Below are 19735 nucleotides of genomic sequence, written 5' to 3'. Positions count from 1 at the left end.
TACGCCACCAGCAAGAATGCTATGATCCTCAAACAAAAAGGGAAAGACATGTGAGCCTTATTCACAGAATGAGACTTTGCCTTGTTATTTATTACCTACAACAAATGCGAAGAAACTAAATGGCATGGCCACTGTTAGAGGCAGGTGGTACGCTCTTTGTCACAAGTGCCAAGGCAGTTCTCAACAGAATAGCCCATATAACAACCTAATCAAATACAGAAACCAACTAGACCACCTAAAAACTAAAGCAAGCTACAGTAAAAGCTAAAGCAAATATCAGCAGCACTAAAACAGCAGTAAGTAAAAACAAATATCAGTTGATTTCAAAACCATGTGAATCAAAAACAAATAAACTATCATTACTCCCCATTCCATGGTGCAAACTGAATACCATTTGCTTGGGTGGGGGCAACAACAGGAGGATTCTTTGGCCTCTGTAACCTGTTTGTAGCTCTTCTAGAGCCAATGGACTGCTGTGTGAACTACGTTGCTGGCCTAAACAGACCTTTGATCTCATCCAACAAGGCTCTTCATGTTTCTTAAAACTGCACTGGCTGTTCAGCCAAGAGAAACACTAATGGTGTTTCTCTTGGCTGAATGTTTCTGCAGCAACCTGCCCATCTCCTGTTGTTCTGCAGGTCAAGCTATTGTTGGTCTGAGGCACCCACATTTTGCTTATACAAGGTTCTGGCCTGTTCCTGAATAAAATGAGATACAGGACAGGGTGTCTCATCTTTTCAATCAAAGCGCATGATTTTGTCCTAGTATCACAGCTAAGTCAAGAGGGAAAGTGTTTGGACTGATGGACTGCAGGAAATATAAATGAGGGCAAGTTCTCCTCCCCTCACCCGCATGCAAGTTTTCATGCAAAAAATGATAACCCCACCCACCCTCTTACTGGTTTATAAATGACTGGGGGAAACTTGTGATTAAACAAAGGCAGCTGTTCTCTGAACTCTGGTGGAGCTTACAGTATGCGCCCCACTTCCTTATTTGACTCTTGGACATCTACCTTTATACACTCTTCAGTTGAATATTCCCTTGTTGGATTCCCTTGTTACATCAACCTACCGGCTTGAGCACTTCTTGTACTCATATCCATGATAACCACAGTTTCCAAATCTGTCGCCTTTGGAATTCACTTCTGAAAAGCAAACCTCTGGGGCAGCCTTTGCCTCTGCAAAACAAATTTGGAAAACCATTTGGCATATGAGTTTGGTACTCTAATGCAGCGATCCACAGCATGGACTACATGGGTGCCGTGGTGCCTGTCATGTGTTTCCTGGTGCCCACCAGCTTCTTCCTCAAAGAGCCAGTCCTGGCTTTCCTCTACCTCATTACAGCAAGAGGTACTTCAGAAGACCTTTGGGTCAGCAGGGAACACCCACTCAGAAATATCTGCCCCCATCATAGCATGACTCTTGGCCTGAAGTCTCCCAACATTTTGGAATTGCCCCCATGGCAGTCATTTTGTGATTGGTCCTGCCTTCCACAGAAGTCATTTTGTGGTGGCACTCACAACGTCTTAGAATTCCAAAATTGCCCACGGGCTTAGCAAAGTTGGGCCCCCCTGCTCTACAGTACTGTAGCAACATAAACTAAGTGAGTAAGCAGGGGTGGCTTATGCCACTGTTATCTGAAAAAATGGGTGACTCAAGGGTTCCAATTTAAACAAGAGCAATAAAACCCTTTTGCTTCACACACACACCTGTGTGCATGAGTTCCCTTAGCTTCTGCATCTCTCTTAATCAGGGCCAAAAGCTACATCTGAACCAGAGGTGACCTTCCCATGGTGTATGGAAAGGCAGCTTCTTTTAGTGCTGAATTTCAGATAGATTAAGGACAGAAGTGTGGGAGACAAAGGGTCAGCAAGACATGAGCAGTGCTGGAACTGAAACCTGCTCTGTGTTAATTAGTAAAAAGATTAGTGTGATGTTTAGATTTTCTGCCTTAAGCACCAAAACATGCCAAACTTACCAACAAGCTAATTGCAGGTAAGTGGAACATTCTTAGGACTGCTAATCTCTGGGGATTCTAACACAAGCAAAATATACAATGGAAATTGCTAATTCAGCACTAAAATTGGTATCTTCAAGAACCCTACGAACTATAACTGAATCAAGGAGTTGAAGGATCTCTAATGGAGTCTTCTCTACATACTCCCCAAACTACAATTTCCAGGATTCTTTAGGGGAAGCTGAGAGAGTTAACTTATACATTTTTGTCTTATTATAAAATCCCTTGACAACATCTGCTAGCCTTTCCTTGTGGAGAAACAATCCAAAGTCAAAACATTTGTGTTTTCACCGAACCATAATAAAACTATAGACAACCATCATTCTTACTTGAGCCAAAGATGGCCTTGCACTGTGCATCGTAATACTGGCACATCCCATTGTAGCAATAAGCTTCATTGTTGTGGCATGGGTGCCCATTCTGAATGGTGGTATCTTGTGGACAGAACGGTGATGTCCCATTACAGTACTCAGGGAGGTCACACTCATTGGCACTCTCTCGGCACACAGTGCCTTGGGAAAGGTACTAGAGAGGGACCAAAAACACAGGGACCATCATCAGTTGCCACTCATATCCATTGTAGAAATAAACCCCAAAAGATCCAGCAAAACGTGCTCAATTATCCAATATCACTCCACAACAATCCAAACAAACCCTTGGCATTCATATGTTTAATTTGTTGTAACTTTTACAGCAACCCTACAAGATAATAATGTTATTCACCTAATCTAACCATGAGACGTGGAGGCTAAAGCTGAGAGAGACTAGCTTGCCTAAGGCAGTGAGTTTATGATAAGCAAGATTCAAACCAGGGATATTCTACAAAAAATAAATTTTTATTAAAACTGTTTGGATGGATTGATGTGCTTCTGTAGTATACATTATAGAGAGCATACTAGCTGGTGAGTTTTCCCAAAAAAGTATGTTAAAATGTGGATGCTGTAAATAATTGGTTGATTTCTTACTTGGGATCATTTTTGCCTGCTTTTTAAAGAAGTGTGATGTCTCTCTTAAATATACTTATGAATGGTTTTAATAGACAAACAACAACAGTAACAGTGATAATTAAAACCAAATCTGCTGCAGCAGCTGCCACTTCTATAGCAAGCAACCAAAACTTCAAACTTCACTCCTTATTACTGATCCATGTTCATCCAGCCCCTTTGCAATGCCCTTGTTCTTCCTGTGTAAAATACCCTTCCAATGTATGATGAACAAGATATAAAACATACAATAATAAGTCTGAAGGGTGTATACGGTATAGAGTGTATACTGTAAGCAGAATTAGGTGGTAAAACTTTTCCTGGACAGTAACACTGGTCAGTGGCAGAACACTTTATTTGTACACTGAAGATCCCAGGTTCAGTCCCTGGTATCTTCTGTTAGAGGACAGAGCCACTTTCCCCTAGAGGAAAAAATACTTAGCTAGATAGACTAGTAGTCTGACAAAGGTCAACATCTTTTGTTTTGGTACACTGCCTGTATTTTTCTCCACAACAAACCTAATAGCAACTTTAGGGAAGTGATTTCAATCAAGGTACTTACTGTAAAGTTTTTAAAAGGTGGGAAAGCCGATCACAGATCAGCCATGTTCCACCTATTTTAATTATTAATTTAATTTATTTCCACCCTGCTTTTCTCCCCAGCGGGGACCCTGAAACAGCTTACAACATTGTTTTCCCCTCCTTCATTTTCTACATGGTAACAACCCAGTGTGGTAGATTCAAGAGAATAACTGGCCTGAGGTCTCTCAGTGAGCTTCTATGTTGGAGTAGGGTTCGAACTTGAGACTCCTGGTCTTCATCTGACACTCTAACCACTACACCACACTTCAGGGAAGAACAAAAGCTGTTTATTTCAGCAAGGTTTTTTTTAAGTAACCATGCTTTAAGATTACAGCCTGTCATAATTCTTATCCCACTCTTTCCTCCAAGGAGCTCCAGGCAGCATACTTTTTATCCTCTCAACAACTGTGAGGTAAGTCAGGTGCAGAGAGAGAGTAACTGACTTAAGGTCACCCAGAGAGTGGATCTGAACTCAAGACTTCCCTGGGCTTAGTCCAGCATACTAGACACTACATCACAGTGACTTTAATGCAGATCAAAAATCTTTACCACACCTTACAGCCTTAAATCCCAGGATAATGTCCCCCTTGTCTTAGCATTTTCATACAATAATTGAAGAGAGGAAGGTCTTACATGACAGTTCAGGCAGCAGTCTCCATAAGCACAGTCAGCTCCTGAACGCAGTTTACAGGTTCCTGCTTCACAGCAAGGATCAGATTTACATTCCTTCAAAAGGTAAGAGGACAAAAAACATAGAAGAAAAAGGAAGTCATTCTCAGCAGTTTTCAATACCATCTGCAACTGCAAGTTCTGTGCTGAATGTATTAACTGAAACTCATCTCAAACCAGTGCTAAAACAGACACAACACTTAGCCATCCTGAGCAGAGTCATATCCTTCTGAGTCTACTGATGTCAATGGGCTTAGAAGGGTGTAACTCTGTTTAAAATTGCACTGCTGATCTGTTGTTAAAAACAGCCACAAACCAGGACATGAAACCATGGTTTGAAGTAGATCAGGAAACCAGTTTATGTAAACCATGTCTAAGGCAGTTTCCCTGCTTCTCTAGAAAAGTATTACCAGGTCTGCTAGCAACATACAAAACAGCAGTTAAAAAAATCCATTAGAACATTTCAGTAAATGGGATAGACATTTTGCACATGATCCACCAAGAAGTTCTCCTGCACAAGCCCCACTAGAAGGGAGCTATGTAAGGGCACAATGATGCTCCCATTCATTTCAGTGAGAAAGGCCAGAGAACATCCTGGCAGACTGAGTTCTTTGAGGGCCATTTCTCTTTCCTCAAAATGTCAGACTTCAATCAATAAACCAGTAAATGTTGTTTCTTTGCAACCCCCATTACTAACCTCTGGTGATCCACAATCACAGTCCTCTCCAGCATCTACTAACTTGTTGCCACAATATGGGGGACTATAAGTTTCTTCTGGCCTAGGAATATTAAGGAGGCAACTTCCACCTTTGTTCAAAGTTAGCTTTTCAAAGTCTTCTGCACTGCAGCTGCTGAAGTTCATGGACCCTCTACAACACAGAACATAAAGACAATTCTAACCCTAGGCACAATCAACCATTAAAGCACATCCATATTGGAGGTTATGTCACCACGGCTTCTTCTGTCCCAGTGAACCTTGTAATATAGTGTGCTGAGGATTCTAGAAAAGATCCTCTTGGAGTCCATCACACAATTGCAGTTCCCAAGGGAGAGAGAATTACTATTACACCCATTAAAGTGCATAACATAGGTATGCCCATAAAATATGGTAGCATTTTGGAAAACATGTCCAAAGAAACCCACAGATTATAGTGAATAAGCATGGATTCTATGCAATTCTTTTGTATAAGATCTGATCTCAAAACCGGTCAGATTCAAGCCTGCACAACCATGTTTCAAAAACATGCAAGCAGCCTCTACAAGAAACTGTCATAGCTAGTGAATTCCTAGATTTTGCATAGCTTATCACTCTCTCCCCAATGGACTAGAGTTATATTCTGCTACCCAAAAGCCCTCCAGGATCAGAGACAAACATTACTTACGATGCTCCGGAGTTCATAATGCAGTTCTTCGTTTCACAGGTACAGGCTCTTTCATCATCGTGGTTCATTCCCAGGTTATGGCCAAGTTCATGAGCAACAATAGAAGCAAACATCTGTACACTCATTTGTCCAAACTGAAAGGTAAAGTGAAAACAAGCAAGCAAAAGAGTATAACAGTAAGCTAACTAAGGGCCAAACTATTACATTTTTGATGAGCTGGGCCCGGGTTGCCCATGAATTATTCTCCACCCTGCTGTTTCAGCTTGAACCTCCTCCCTGTGTGTCAGCATCCCAAGCCCTACTAAACTTCTAGGGACTCTGTGACAGTAGGGAAAGCAAGGTGGGTCCAGGAAACCTGGATCCAACTCATCAAAAAATATCATGTAGTTTAATCCTAAGGATGGATTTATTTTCAGGGTAAAGTCAAGAGCCTGTCATTCAAAGACAACCAAGTGTCTTCTAGAACCTTGTGACACTACGATTAAAGACTATTGTGCCCTGAGCTTTCTTGGCACAGGCCACACTAATAGAAAGATGGGTACAAACAGAAGAAGCACAGCAGAGGAGAAGAGATGCTCTTATAAAGGGAGGCCAGACGGCCTAGCATTCCAAGACACAGGCATGCTCTGTAAAAGTGCAAAGCACAGATTAAAGCAACAGATTAAAGCAAAAGAATAAACAGATCCATCAGGATGAGTACGGCTCACCTCCAAATTACTGAGGAACTGGCTAAGTAAGATGGACAGTATCTGAAAGCCTATACGGAAGGATAACTACTTGAACAGAGCTAACTATTCTCTGTCCCTGTTGAGACCAAGCGCAAAAGAGTCGAACCTACATATGAATTCAAACTCTACACTTCTGTGCTGGATTATCCCTTTGAAACGCTTATTCTGAAATAAGACAACCTTAAGCTTGTTATTGAATGTTTAAGGAGGCTGAAATGCTCTTCCACTGGTTTCCAAGCATTTCTAATTTTAATGTATGATTTTTGTCCATTTATTCTCTTAAAGAGAGAGAGAGATGATTTTGACCAAATGTAAATGTCAGAAGGACACTGCTGGCATATCTTAGGGTCAAACATGTTATATTTCATAATGTGACGTATCTGGGTTCCTCAACAGGACTTTTAACTGAGACAGTCAAGGGGGTATTCATTCTCCCCTCCCCATGCCATTTTCTGAACTCAAAATGGCCCAAGGAGTTCTATTTGCCCCATTGGGAGTTTGCACATGCAGTGTCTGTATTGGCAAGAGGATAGTTCTGCTCTACAACTCTGTCAGAAACCAGAGCAAGTCAGAGCAAGACCTGAGGAACATAACAGCAGAATTTAGCCTGTGCATCACCTTCTGACTCTACACAAAGGAAAGGACTACAGGGAGACAAGTCACACTAGCTAAGGAAACTTCCTTGTACCAACAGCAAATGAGGCTTGGACCCCGTGAAAGCTTCAGGTTCCAGTTTGCCTGCTCATTTGAACAGGAAGGAGACTTGCTTTTGCTAAGTCTAGGTTGCCTTCTGTTTGTTTCTCCCCCTTTGCCTTGTCCCACATACAACTGCAGAGGAGCTGGGTTTGAAAGACTTGTACGCGTTTGAAAATCTGGCCACTGTAACGAACCTTTCTGCTTAGACCAAACCATGGCAAATTCTTGCTATGCATTGCAAGGTATCGTGTAATATAAATAGCCATGCATAAGGACACTCAGAATGAATAAGGCCACAGTCACTGCTGTAATATTACTGCAAACAGAACAAAACTGTCCAAAAGCACCCTGACCATAACAGCTGCCTGTAATGTAAAATCAGCTACTGGTGCCCTTTGCTAAATTAGATGGAACAGGGCTTTTTCAGACTGTGAAATTCCCTGCCCCCAGAGGTCTATAAGGTCCCTTTGGCTCTTGGCCTTCCATATACATACAAAAAATATTTTATTCTGGAGGCAGGGTTGCCACCACACCTGAAAAAAGCATCCTGCCACTTTTATATAGGCTTTAATGTGTGGAAATGAGCAGTTGAAGCTTTTCGGAGCTTTTCATAGAGGTAAATATCATCTGGTATGTAATATCCTGTTAAGCCTCTGTTAGAGGAACAAGACATTTTTCTCCAGGCCTGTCAGCAACCCTATTCAGAGGGCAGCCAGTGTGTTTATTCTCCAAAACTCTTCTAATCTGTGGATTTTACTGCCGATTGCTGACCTCATTACTGCTCATTACTAATTTTGCTGCATTAATTATTTCAAATTTTACCAATGTTTTTAGAATTTCTTTTCTTACGTTGCAGGTTGTAGATTTTAATAGATGTATTGTAACTTTTATTATCATTTTATAGTAATTTCACCTTACGTTGTGAAGTGTGTATCATTTTTATGGCAGAAATGCAGGAGGGGAAGGTCTTTTAAACAAATAAATGAAACAAACCATCTCAACCCACAGTTTCTACCACATATATCAGTTTTTGAAGAGAAGCACTTAACAATGTCCTACCACATTAATCCCTCCGGCGAGACTCTTGGAACACACTGTTCCTACATAGGCCATTCCTGCTGTTCCACCAAATGGTTTAATCCTGAAATATATCAAAGCAACAAGCAAGCAAAAGCCCGATCAGTTATTGCTGGAGACAAAATATACTGTACCCATTTATAACTATGACCAGCACTGCAAGCAAACACTGGTGATAAAGCTGATTCAGACATCTGGGAGCCAGCTAAATCAGATTCCTGGTTTTATTGAATTTTAAAGTGCAACTTTTATGCACTTCTTAGATTAATGCAAAGGCAAGATTCAGGCGCAAATTAGCCCAGTATTATGTTGTCTGGGACTAAGTCCAAGTAAAATAGTCAGATTGGATATTTTATTATACAGGAAGGGGGTTATTTTTATAATATTTTATTATACAGTTTCATCAGCAGTTCTTATGAAGTAAATATTGGAAGGTGTGTGTAAACCCAGGCAACTGCCCTTTAATCTCCCCAGCACTGATCAGTAGTACTGGCCACAGATGGCACAATTTTTGTAAGATGATTAAATAGCCAACCCTCCTTTTCTTTATGAGATACATTATTTAGAACAAGCTCTTGAATTCTTAGTGTCTGTGAGAAAAGTGAGCAGGGGAGCCAGTGTGAGGTTGTGGCTAAAGTAAGCTTGCCAACCTGGAGATCTTCTAGAATTACAATTGATTTCCAAACAACAGAGATCAGTTCCACTGGAGAAATGGCAGCTTTGGAGGGTGGACTCTATGGCATTAGACCCCACTGAGGTCCTTTTTAGCCCCACCCTCCCCAGGCTCCACCCTCAAAATCTCCAGGAATTTCCCAACCCGGAGTAGGCAGCCCTAGGCTAGAGTGTCACACTAATTTCAAATCCCTACTCGGCTGGGCATTGCATTCCAAACTTTTAACTGAGGGGTTTCATAAGAACATAAGAACATAAGCAAAGCCATGTTGGATCAGGCCAGTGGCCCATCCAGTCCAACATTCTGTCACACACAGTGGCTGTTTTAACAGCTTTTTAGCTGTTTTTATGGTATGCATCCAAGGACTAATTGAAAAATACCATTTCAGGCTGCTGAATGTTGTTTTGTGCAATTTTAAAGGGATTTTTATTATTAACAATTCTTATGTTGTTTCTTTTATGAATTTATTGTATTGTTTTTACTTTGTGAGCCACCTTATGCAGGTCTCTGTTTTCTAAATAAATCTTAAACAGAGTGGATATAATTATAATTATGATGCCCAAATTGTGCAAGTATATAAATAGAGTGCAAACCAGCACTTATATAACTCTTGGAATGCTCTAACACAGTGGTTTCCAGCCTGTAGCCTACAGACCCCGGGGTGGGCGGGTCACAGAGTTACTGCAAGAGATCCATGAATCCATCAGCTTGGGCAGATTTCTGTCTCCCCACTCACTTCAGGCTCACCTCCTTCATGTATCTGAAGTGAGCTCTGACTCAAGAAAGCTTATGCTGAAACGTGCCACTGGACGTATCTATTTTGCCATCTACATCATCAGCTGTGGAAAAGAACTGCAGCTCAACACATGTGCCCAGAGATCTGACAGCGCATTCTGGAGATGGGGTCCCCCTTCCTCCAACTTTTAAAGACTTCTTTTCTTCACCTGCCATTCCTTCAGTGATCCCATTCCCTGCTTCCTTCCCTGTGTTTTAACTGTTGTTTTTATATTTTTACATATGTATTTTAGCTTCTCTGACATGGATAGATCAGGTAAGCCAATCTTGTCAGCTCTTGGAAGCTAAACAAGGTCAGCCTTGGTTAGCAATTGGATGGGAGACCCACAAAGAACACCAGGGTTGCAGAGGCAGGCATTGGCAAAAACCTCTGTTACCTTTCTTGCCTTGAAAACCCCACCATAGGTCACCATAAATCCGCTATGACTTGATGCCACTTTCCACCTCCGTTTTAATCTTTGGTTTTGAATTGTTTTGATGGTTGTTTTAGTTTGGTTTCAACACTTTTTAAGGCACATTTTTCTTATGTATGTTTTTAATCTGTTAGCTGCCTTGATGGGTCTGATGAGGGCAGAATGGTGGGATATATATTTTGTAAAATAAATAAATAAATAAACCCAGGTACCCATCACTAAGGCTATGGGCGGGGTGGGGGGACAGCCAGGCATCCTTTGATCATGCCTAGATCCAGTACAATTGAGAATTCTCTCCACAAGGAACATTCATCCTTCTCCCAGGCACCTGGGGATCCAAATCAGCATTTAAAATAGACTAGAATATATATATAGAAAATATATAAATATATATATATTCTAGTCTAAGCCCAATGATTTCAATGGGCTTAGACTGGAGTAACTCTCCTTAGGAATGCACTGTTAGTGACATAGGGGCTTGGAGAGGAGAAATCTTACAGAACTAATTGAGCGCTGTCATGTCTTCGACGTGAGACAAGGTCCCGCTCTCGCCACTGGACAAAGTTAGAAAGAACATCCCCTGCACCTCCGTCTATGCTGATCTTATTTGCTTTTGTCCAGATCTCTAAGCCCACCAAGACGACACGAATATTCAGTATACTGTACATCTGGAAAAGCAGAAAGAAATGCAGAACAAAACTGGGAATTAATATAGGATTCTCCAAGGTTAGTTTAATTATCTCAGTTATTCCTAAACTGTGTCAGGGCACTCTACTGTGTTATGAGAGGAGCTGAAAGCTACTTTGAAAAATTAAGCCACTCTATGTTGGATGCACCCACCACTCTATGTCCCTTAGAGCAAGTGGAGCCCTACAGCACACGGACTCCTGCTCTCTTGTTCCGTATCAGGGTAATGATGTATCCCAAGGGAGGGAATAAAGTACATGACCCTCAATAAAATGAGGAGGGGAAGGAATCAAAATGTGTGCAGGCCATACATGTGTTTGGGGGGTGGGTTGCAGATACTGTCATCATTTTCACTTACAACGTCCAAGTAGTTGGCCAACTGCACCATTTCTTCTCTCACCGCAGTTTCATTCTTGCCTAATAACACATACTAAAGAGAAGAAAAAGCTTATACATGGAAGGAAAAACGAGATTATTTTTAAAAGAACATGTTGCCAGCTTAAGTGCCGAACCTCAAGCCCCCGTGGTTAAAAACTGTCTAAGGTACACCTAACAACCCTCCAGAAACTGCCAGTCTCCAGAACAGGTATACATTCTAAAAATCAACACATTTCAGAGAGAAAAGAATCTGAAAAGGATTAAGCTTTATTTGTGTTGTAGTAGATTATTTTAAGATTTTTTAGAAAATGAAATGTTAGTAGAAAGGGAAGAGGGATATGGATCTTCTCAGGAATTAGACTTTGCCAGTAAGATAGCTGAACTAAAGCGTCTGACTGAGAAACAAAACTATTGGTTGTAGAAGAACACCAAAGTCAATTCTAGCAAAGCCAGCACCAGAGAAGCAGGTAGCAGGATTGGTGGGAGAAGGGAGCTTGAACAAGGCCTGATGGACCAGTGGTACAAAGCAGAAGTAAGAAGGTACAAAGCCAGAAGCAGAGTCTGTTCTGTTACATAGACAACATTGTATACAGCCCCACTGGTGTCAACTGCCAGCATTTTGCAGCTCATTTGGGTACCTTTCCTGCCTACTCAATACACATTTATTGGACCATTTTGATTACCATTCCTTTTTTTTTGCCAATTTAAGGTTCTGTTTTAAAAAACTCAAGAGGCGAATGGCAGTATTTTTTAACAATTATTTTAAGTAACTTCTTCAGTTGTTTCTATGTTCAGTTTCCGTATGCTTATTGCAACTGTGTGTTCCACACATTTGGGGGATGTTGAAATGACTAAATGAAAACAGCAAGAACTTCATTCTGGGGATTCAAAGTTCTCACATGGCTGCTACTCATCACACAGCATCCAGGTTTCATGTCTGTCTGTCTGTCTGTCTGTCTGTCTGTTTTCACCCACAACTATTAGAGACTTCCAAATTTGCTCAAATTTGGTACCAGCTGGTTTTCAGAAGTTTTAGCAGATACCTGCATGGATAACAAGACTCAAGAAGAGATGGATTTTCTCTGCTCTAGTGCAGCTATTCTCCAATCAAGGTGGCTTGCTGCACAAAGGAGTGTTCAAGCCACATGACCCCTCAACCCTGCAGCACCAGCAAGAGCTGGGGTTGGGAACTTCCTTCCCTCTCAGTTTGACCAGCTGGACTGTGGGCTGTTGCTATCTGGAGGCACTGCTGGGGAAGTAGAGCAGAAAGGAATGCGACTGTTTTGTTTTGTTTGGACAAGACAGCAGAGGAGGGGGAATTGTGCATCCTTTTGAACGAAGCTAGGTGCAAGAGACAGTGCAAGATACGCCAGAGATCTCTGCTACCTAATGTAAGACGGTACAGTTGCTGATAAGCAAGGTAGCCGTGTTTCTCCAAGGTACTTCCTTGTTGTTGTTTCCCCCCAAAAAGGATAACTTCTTGTTATCTTTTCCAAACAGATTATCTAGCATGACTGCCATTAACAGGAAAAGGAAATGTAAGGATATGAAAAGGGCTGTGATCTGTCACAGAGGGGAAGGGTGGAGAAAGGTTAAGAGCCAGTGAAACTAATGTTTTGGGCTATCTACCAGAGAAATAGTGACTCAAAGGACAGAACTTCAGCCCTGCTACCACAACATCTGTGTTTCAAGCCTGTCCACAGCTGCTAACCCAGACAAAGCTGATCTCCCACTGGGACAAGTGCAATGGATTATGCTAGCCAATGGAGGAGAAGCATACCCTCTCTTTGTCCACAACTATAATCAGCTCCACGTATCTTGTCTGAAGAAGGACACCTCTTTTTCTCTGCAAAAAGTAGGGGTGGGGGGAGAAACAGTCAATTAAATTGAATCTCTCCCTAAATTCCAAACAATGATGTCATTCCAATCAACATTCCCATTTCAGATCCAGACCGCTGTTAAAATACACACCCAAAACACAAAGAGCCAAAACCCTCCTAGCAATTCTTTGTTGAACAGATCAACATTCTGCAAGAACCCAAAAGAACAATTAAATTGAACTGCAATAGAAATAACCTGACAGATACTAAAGCACCATTATCCATGACCAGATCAATTTCTGATCTTTCTTAAAGCCACAGAAGGAAGTTTCCAGCTATCATGAACAGTAGATTGCGTCTAGACTAAACTGGCAATTGCTGCTGATTCCCCCTTCCCACTGCAGACTCCACCCCTTGTGTCATTCTTCAGGGTCTCCCATCCTTTAGGAACAGCAGCACTTAGTAGAGGTCACTGATCTGCAGGTGGAAGGACAGGAAAGTTACATTCTGCCATCAGAAAATATAGTCTGGATACAACCCAGTGACTAGAAGGATCAGGACAGGACACCTAGTGATCAAAGGTAAAACTTTATGATGGTGCAACTTCCCATCTATTCTCTACAATTTCTTCTATTGGCAAGCCTCCCAATAGGGTTGATCGTGCTCCCCAGGGCCATTATAAGTTTGGGGAAATGGATGGCAGGAAGACTGACTGCAATCCCAACAAGAGTTACTCCAGTCTAAACCCACTGATGGGCTTATACTGGAGTAACTTTTCTTAGGATTGCACTGTTAATCACCCTCTGCCCACACACAATGGTCCCAAAATGAATTTGACCACCACAGTCTTGGGAACCGAGTTCCCGGCAGTAATACGCGTCTGATAAAAAGTTGGACATGATGTAAGGACTGTATAACATGTACTTAAACCCTTAGTATCTGCCCTCCCCCACTGTGCATCTCAGCCACTTTCTCCTTCAGCAGCTCCTCAAACACAAACAAAAAGCCCATCTGAACAACAGCAGAGGCTTGAGTAGAATTCTCCCCTCATTTGCCCTTGAGCTGCTCACTTCTATCTGCTTGTGTCTTACCACATATGAGTTAGCAGTCAATGAGAATAGAGAGAAAAGTCTGAGATTCTTAGACCTCCAAGCTGCCCCCTCTATTCAAAAAACGGTCCCATTTGAACTTGGGGCCAAGCCCAGAGGGCTACTTTAGGCAAATGTTTCTCAAATACCCCAGCAAAAAAGCTCCCCTCACATTTCGTTCCTGGGAGTGAGGGTGGGATCATGGTATTATTTATTTTAAAGTTATTTTGTGGTGAGGGGAGCCTGTCTGACACACCTCTTTGCCACCACCTTCATCCACAAATTGCTTTGGGAATTTTTGCTGGAAAGTGGGCTGTCAATTATTATTATTATTATTATTATTATTTATTATTTATTGAATTTCTAGTCCGCCCTTCCCGTGAGCAGGATCAGGGCAGATTACAACAAATAAGTAAAATACAGCAATAAATAAAATCCATAAAATCACAATTTCATAAAATCCAGTTTCAGCAGCACCAACAAACAATCCTGTTGTGTTTTCCTGTAGGAGATGCCCAGTCATCATCAAATATAATAGGGTCTTGAAACGTATCTAAAAATCTCTCCCAGGCCATACTTTTGGACACAATCAAAAGAATGTAATGAAGCAAACAATGCTCCCACAAACTCAGTTCCAAACCATAAATCAGAAACAACCACCTCCCCCAAAGTACTCACTCTCAGCAGCTGAGTCTCTTTGAGGGGGTGTAAATTGTCCATCCATTCCCATTTCTGACCTGGGTCAGCGACCCCACAGGCCATAGGCTCTTTCTTCACGTTCTCCATTCGGTAGATGATGTGTTGAAAGCCAGACGGCAACTCCATCGGTTCAATTCCATAGGTGATATTCTCAACTTGCAGCAACCCCCTGGCAATTACATTACCTCATATGTCAAAAATCATTATTCTCCGGATTGGGAAAAAAGAGTCACTTCCTAAAAAAAGCCATGGGACATCATACTGAGGGGAAATCAAGTGCTGATTTAAAGTACCCAAGTAGCATGTGGCACAGCCCACTTCCGAGTGCAAGTGGAGAATTGGCCGTTTGTTGTAGCATTCAAATAAATTTGCCTAAATGTAGAAAGTCAGCATTTCAGGAAGAAAGCTAGGCTAGTTCTCCAACATGCTCCTTGATACTGGCTTTTGCTAAGAGGGATCCCACGGAGGGACACACGTCTCTATAGGCAGAGCATCCAAAGGTGCACTCAACTTTGACCTCCCTCAGAGGTCTCTGTAATACACAAACATCACCACCCCATCTTAAAAAGTGTAATTTTGGCTGTAAAGTAGATTCAGTTCTGGAAGCATACCACATGACGGTGGGGATTTGTAATAAAGAGGGCAATATTTTCTTCTTTTGCCTGGAATCCTGAGCAGATAAGGAGGACACCCAACCACCACCACCTCTGAACAGTCAGCTATATGGGACAGGTGGGAGGATCGGCTAGCTTACCCTTTGGAAAGGAATCTCTATTGATCTATTAAATTTATACCCTAACCTTCCTCCAAGAGATACACAGCTTCCCTTTCCTCCATTTTATCCTTACATCAGCCCTGTGAGGTAGGTTAAGCTGAGAGAAAGTGAAGACATCCAGTGGGCTAGGTATGTACCTAGGTCTCCTCGGTCGTGGGCCAACATTCCAACCACTATACAACAACTGTGTCCCACATCAACCCCCAACCCCCCCCCCCACTGCCACTAGCAAAGATAGCTGATGCTGGAACAAACAATAAATGTTTCAGCTGCCAAGGAGGATCTGTTTAATGTGGGGCAGCAGCTTTTCCTGTTCTTCCCTGACAGAGCATGGGGAAGTGAGCCAGTCCAAGAAGCTTCTCCTGCTCTGATGACCTACTGAGGATGGGAATCCATCAGTGGGATCAGGGTGATTGCATTTGGCCAATTAAAACATTAACATAAGAACAAGTGATAAAGCAGGCAATATGATTGCAATCGACCCCAGCCGTTCCTTTTTCCTACATGACAACAGACATGTCACTACGTCAGCTCTGAGCAACTCAAAAAATCAGAGACCATCTTGTGGATCAAGCCAAACTGCTGCAGAAGTGCAGGAAAAAAATCAGAAAGCAACAACATCTGACATGTGTCACAAGTCACAATAGCAAAGCTTCATATAAACGCTTCTTGAAGACAGCCAACATTATAAATGTCTTTACATAATTTTTTGAATGAGCATTTACAAAAAGCAGAAGGAGATGCCATATTAGAAGAGGCATTCCCACCGGAATCCCCACTGTCTTCTAAGAAGTAGCCGTGGCAACATGCTTGCATCTTCAAGGGGCACCAGGAAGTGTGGATACAATCTTTTAGAAGGTATTCCTGGGGGGCGGGGGGCAAGGCTCAGTGGCAGAGCATATGCTTGGCATGCAGAAGATCCTAGGCTCAGTACCCAGCATCTTTAGTTCAAAGGACCAGGTAGTAAGTAATGTGAAAGACCTTGACCCGAGATCCTGGAGAGCTGCTGCCAAACAGAGCAGACGATACTGACCTAGATAGATCAGTGGTCTGGCTCAGTGTAAGGCAGCTTCATGGGTTCATGTGGGAGGGAAGGATGAGGAATGCCTCCTATAAAATGTTAGCCATCTGCCGGCTATTTCCTGATGATGCAAAATTCAGCAAGTGGCATTCTCTTTGTTCTTATTTTCAGAATACTTGCAGATATTCATTTCAGCTATACTTCGTACATATTTTCCCTGATCTGAACTCTTAGGTGCAAAAGTCTAGGAAGGACTGTACCATGCACTATTTATTAACTATCGAAATGGCGCTCAAGCCCTTCTTAACAGATCAAATTTTCCAGCATGTGTAGCCACAGTCACACAGCTCCTAAGTCTGCAAAACAATTTCTAAATGAAGAACTCAGTCCGATATATTTCAACAGACAGATCACACTTGTAGCTCAGCTAAAGGCAAGAACATATCTGTTACCTGAGTCCAAAGCAAGTGCTGACAGCAACAACAGAATCTGATATTCCTTCGATGTATCCCTGATAGTGGCAGTGACCCTAAGGAAGAAAGAAAGAAAACTGAGAATAAAGAAGTTACAATCCTAAGCAGAGCTGAGTGCACTGAAGTCAACAGGCTTAGAGGGACGTAACTCTGCATAAGATGGCACTGTGAAACTACATCTTCATGGCACACTTCATTTGGTTTAAACTACTTTAACAGGCACGAGTCCCCGTCCCCCCCCCCCCCATGGAATCCAAGCACTTATAATTTTGTGGCAGCCAAGAGTCTCAGGATTCTACAATGCAATCTAGGTAGCACATCTTGCAAAAATGCAGGCAAGATTCTCAGAAGGCTGCAATGCATACTAGGTAACATCTTGTACAAATGCAGCCAGTGTGAAGAATGCACAAAGTCTTGCATATACCAAGAAGCCTTTTTTCTGAATGTCTACTTCCTATTCTTAGTCACATCACATGTTTTGCTTAACCGCTGCAACACAAGAGTCAGAGGATGGTCCCATGGCATCAAAACCAGAGTGGATTTGGAAGATACACAGTGTAGGCCTAATCATGTTTACTCAGAAGTAGGTCCAACTAAGTTCCAGTGGGACTTGCTTACTTACTAGAAAAGTATGCTTAGGCTTGATTTCATAGCTACAAGGCACATGGCGCAACAACCTTGCTGAACTAAGCAACTCTGAGTGTGGGCAGCACCTAGAAGGGAAACCTCTTAGAAATGTTTTCCCCCTTGGATTCTATTATAAGATAAACGTGAAATAAAAATGCAGTAAATAAACAGGGCTGCAGTCTTAGTTTCCAGCACTGAGAGGGCTAGCAAGCAAATTCTGATCTGCCCATCTCTGTCTCCCAATTTAAACCCTGGCAACCTTTGGCCCATTCTTCTGGACACCAGTGTGCCTAATTCCCAGCTGGACTTGGTGCCAAACTGGGCACAAGACTCAGTCACGCGTACTTTTCCACCAGCATTTTCCAGTTTTACAAAATATAGCTGTAAAGTTTGCAAATCTGCAGCAGAAGCCTGGCACATGAATCATAGAGGGGAAACATCTTATCTCTTTGTAAACTGGCAGGGTTGAGAAGGGGGAACATTGAAAATCATCCTTCCTAGCTGCTGTCTTCCTTTGTGCTCATGGGAAATGGGATTTCTTTTTAATTGAAAAACCACCAGGGAAAGGGCTCTGAAGCACCTCCCCACCAGTCTTTGCTGCCAACTGTTGCCTCCCTCGGGGCAATTTATAAAAATCAAATGTAACATCCCAGCAAGTTCTAATTAAACAGAGGTTTGTTTGCCGTGTTTGCATGCTCCCCCTTGCTCCTTCTCCCCCCACCCCCCCACTTCCTCTAATGCATGGAGTCTGAAAGTTTCCCGGTTGGATTCAGCCCCAATTTGCCATTATATCCATATCAGTAAACAAATAACTCACCCAGGTGCCTGCAAGTGCATTTGCATGTCATGGCAAACTGTATCTGGATCAGCCTGGGAAGTTTACAGTCAAGCTTCACATGCAAGAGACAGGAGGTGGGAGGATGGAGGGGAATACACAAGCTCAGCAGCCACCAGGTTTGTGCATAATGCTGTCAAGCCTTGTATAGTTAGAATTTGCCGTGATTTCTCATTGCAGCCCAAGTATAGTTTGGCTGTTTGTTGTAGATCTCATTTCTACTAGGAGGGAAAGACCGCCCAGCTACAGCCGTTCCTCCTCCACTGAAGAAATGGCTCGCTGCCACACACCATTCCCCCAAGCTTTAGCTCTTTAAAGGGCTTGTTTCAATTTCCCATGGGAATGGGTGAAGGGGGGTGTTCTTCTCACCTACTTCTGTGTTGCTTGTGATTTTGCACCTCTATTAGGAAGCATGAAGTATCTTTTTGTTGAGCTATGTACAATTTTGTTTTATAGGCATCTTTTTAATACCACCCCTGACATTTCAGTATTTTAAAACCACTGCCATTCATATCATGCTAGCTATAACATTTTATGCTCATTAATATTTCATTGCTTTGTACTGTTGCTGCTATTACACCGACTTAATGTTTTATTGCTGCTTATTTGCTGCTAAAATAAAGGAGAGTCTTGTGGCACCTTGGAGGCGAACAAACCTATTGCAGCAGAAGCTTTCACAAGCCAGAGACAACTTCATCAGATGCTAAAAAAGTGGCCTATATATGACATATAAACCTGAAGTGGATGAAGTAGGCCTACGAAAGCTTCTGACACAAAAAATGTACTGATTTTTAAGGCATCACACAAGACACTTTCGTTCATTTGAATGCAGGCTTACATGGCTACTACACCAGAATTTATTTGTTGCTGCTGCTCTTACTAAATTTTTATTGCTGTTATTATTTTCACAATAGACTGCTTATTTAAACCAAAAATTGTGTGCTGAGAAGCAGAGTCAATTAGGAGGACCGACAGTTGAAAAAAGTCCATTTGAGTCTGGAGATGAGGGTTAAACTGAGGGAGTGAGCCTGACGGGAAAGAGAAATAAGGATCAGTGCCGGAAAAAGGCTCTCTCCTAAAATTGCCTTATACTGTCTGAATGTAAAAGCTACAGTAGGGTTTGCTGTGTTTATTTGTAATGGCATAACAGTTCAAGCCTGCCAGCAAACAGTTTCTTGGTAGTAGAAGTAGAAAGGTTTATTGTATTCAGCCATAGGCCATTACAAGTCACAAACAACAAACAAAACAGAAACACAAGCTTGAATAAAATTGAAGTGACATCCGTTTCTTGGTATTACCTGCCAGCAAAGAGTTTACA

General features: G+C 42.1%; 1 protein-coding gene across 4 annotated transcripts in view; it reads right to left on the bottom strand.

Moving 5' to 3' along the window:
* ADAM9 (ADAM metallopeptidase domain 9) overlaps positions 1-19735 on the bottom strand; it is a 73847-nt gene that overhangs the window by 17162 nt on the left and 36950 nt on the right. For all 4 annotated transcript variants that reach the window (XM_054997734.1, XM_054997736.1, XM_054997737.1 and 1 more), the window contains exons 5-15: positions 16935-17011; positions 14666-14855; positions 12860-12925; positions 11060-11131; positions 10513-10682; positions 8116-8197; positions 5633-5766; positions 4948-5119; positions 4215-4307; positions 2346-2541; positions 1072-1177 (exon numbers count right to left, since the gene is read on the bottom strand). In XM_054997734.1, coding sequence (XP_054853709.1) covers positions 1072-1177; positions 2346-2541; positions 4215-4307; positions 4948-5119; positions 5633-5766; positions 8116-8197; positions 10513-10682; positions 11060-11131; positions 12860-12925; positions 14666-14855; positions 16935-17011 — 1358 coding nt within the window. The remainder of the gene's footprint in view (positions 1-1071; positions 1178-2345; positions 2542-4214; positions 4308-4947; positions 5120-5632; positions 5767-8115; positions 8198-10512; positions 10683-11059; positions 11132-12859; positions 12926-14665; positions 14856-16934; positions 17012-19735) is intronic.

Source organism: Eublepharis macularius, chromosome 14 (assembly GCF_028583425.1).
Source record: "Eublepharis macularius isolate TG4126 chromosome 14, MPM_Emac_v1.0, whole genome shotgun sequence".
NCBI lineage: Eukaryota > Metazoa > Chordata > Lepidosauria > Squamata > Eublepharidae > Eublepharis > Eublepharis macularius.
The sequence above is the reverse complement of the archived record's forward strand: the minus strand, read 5'-3'. Positions and strand labels throughout refer to the sequence as shown.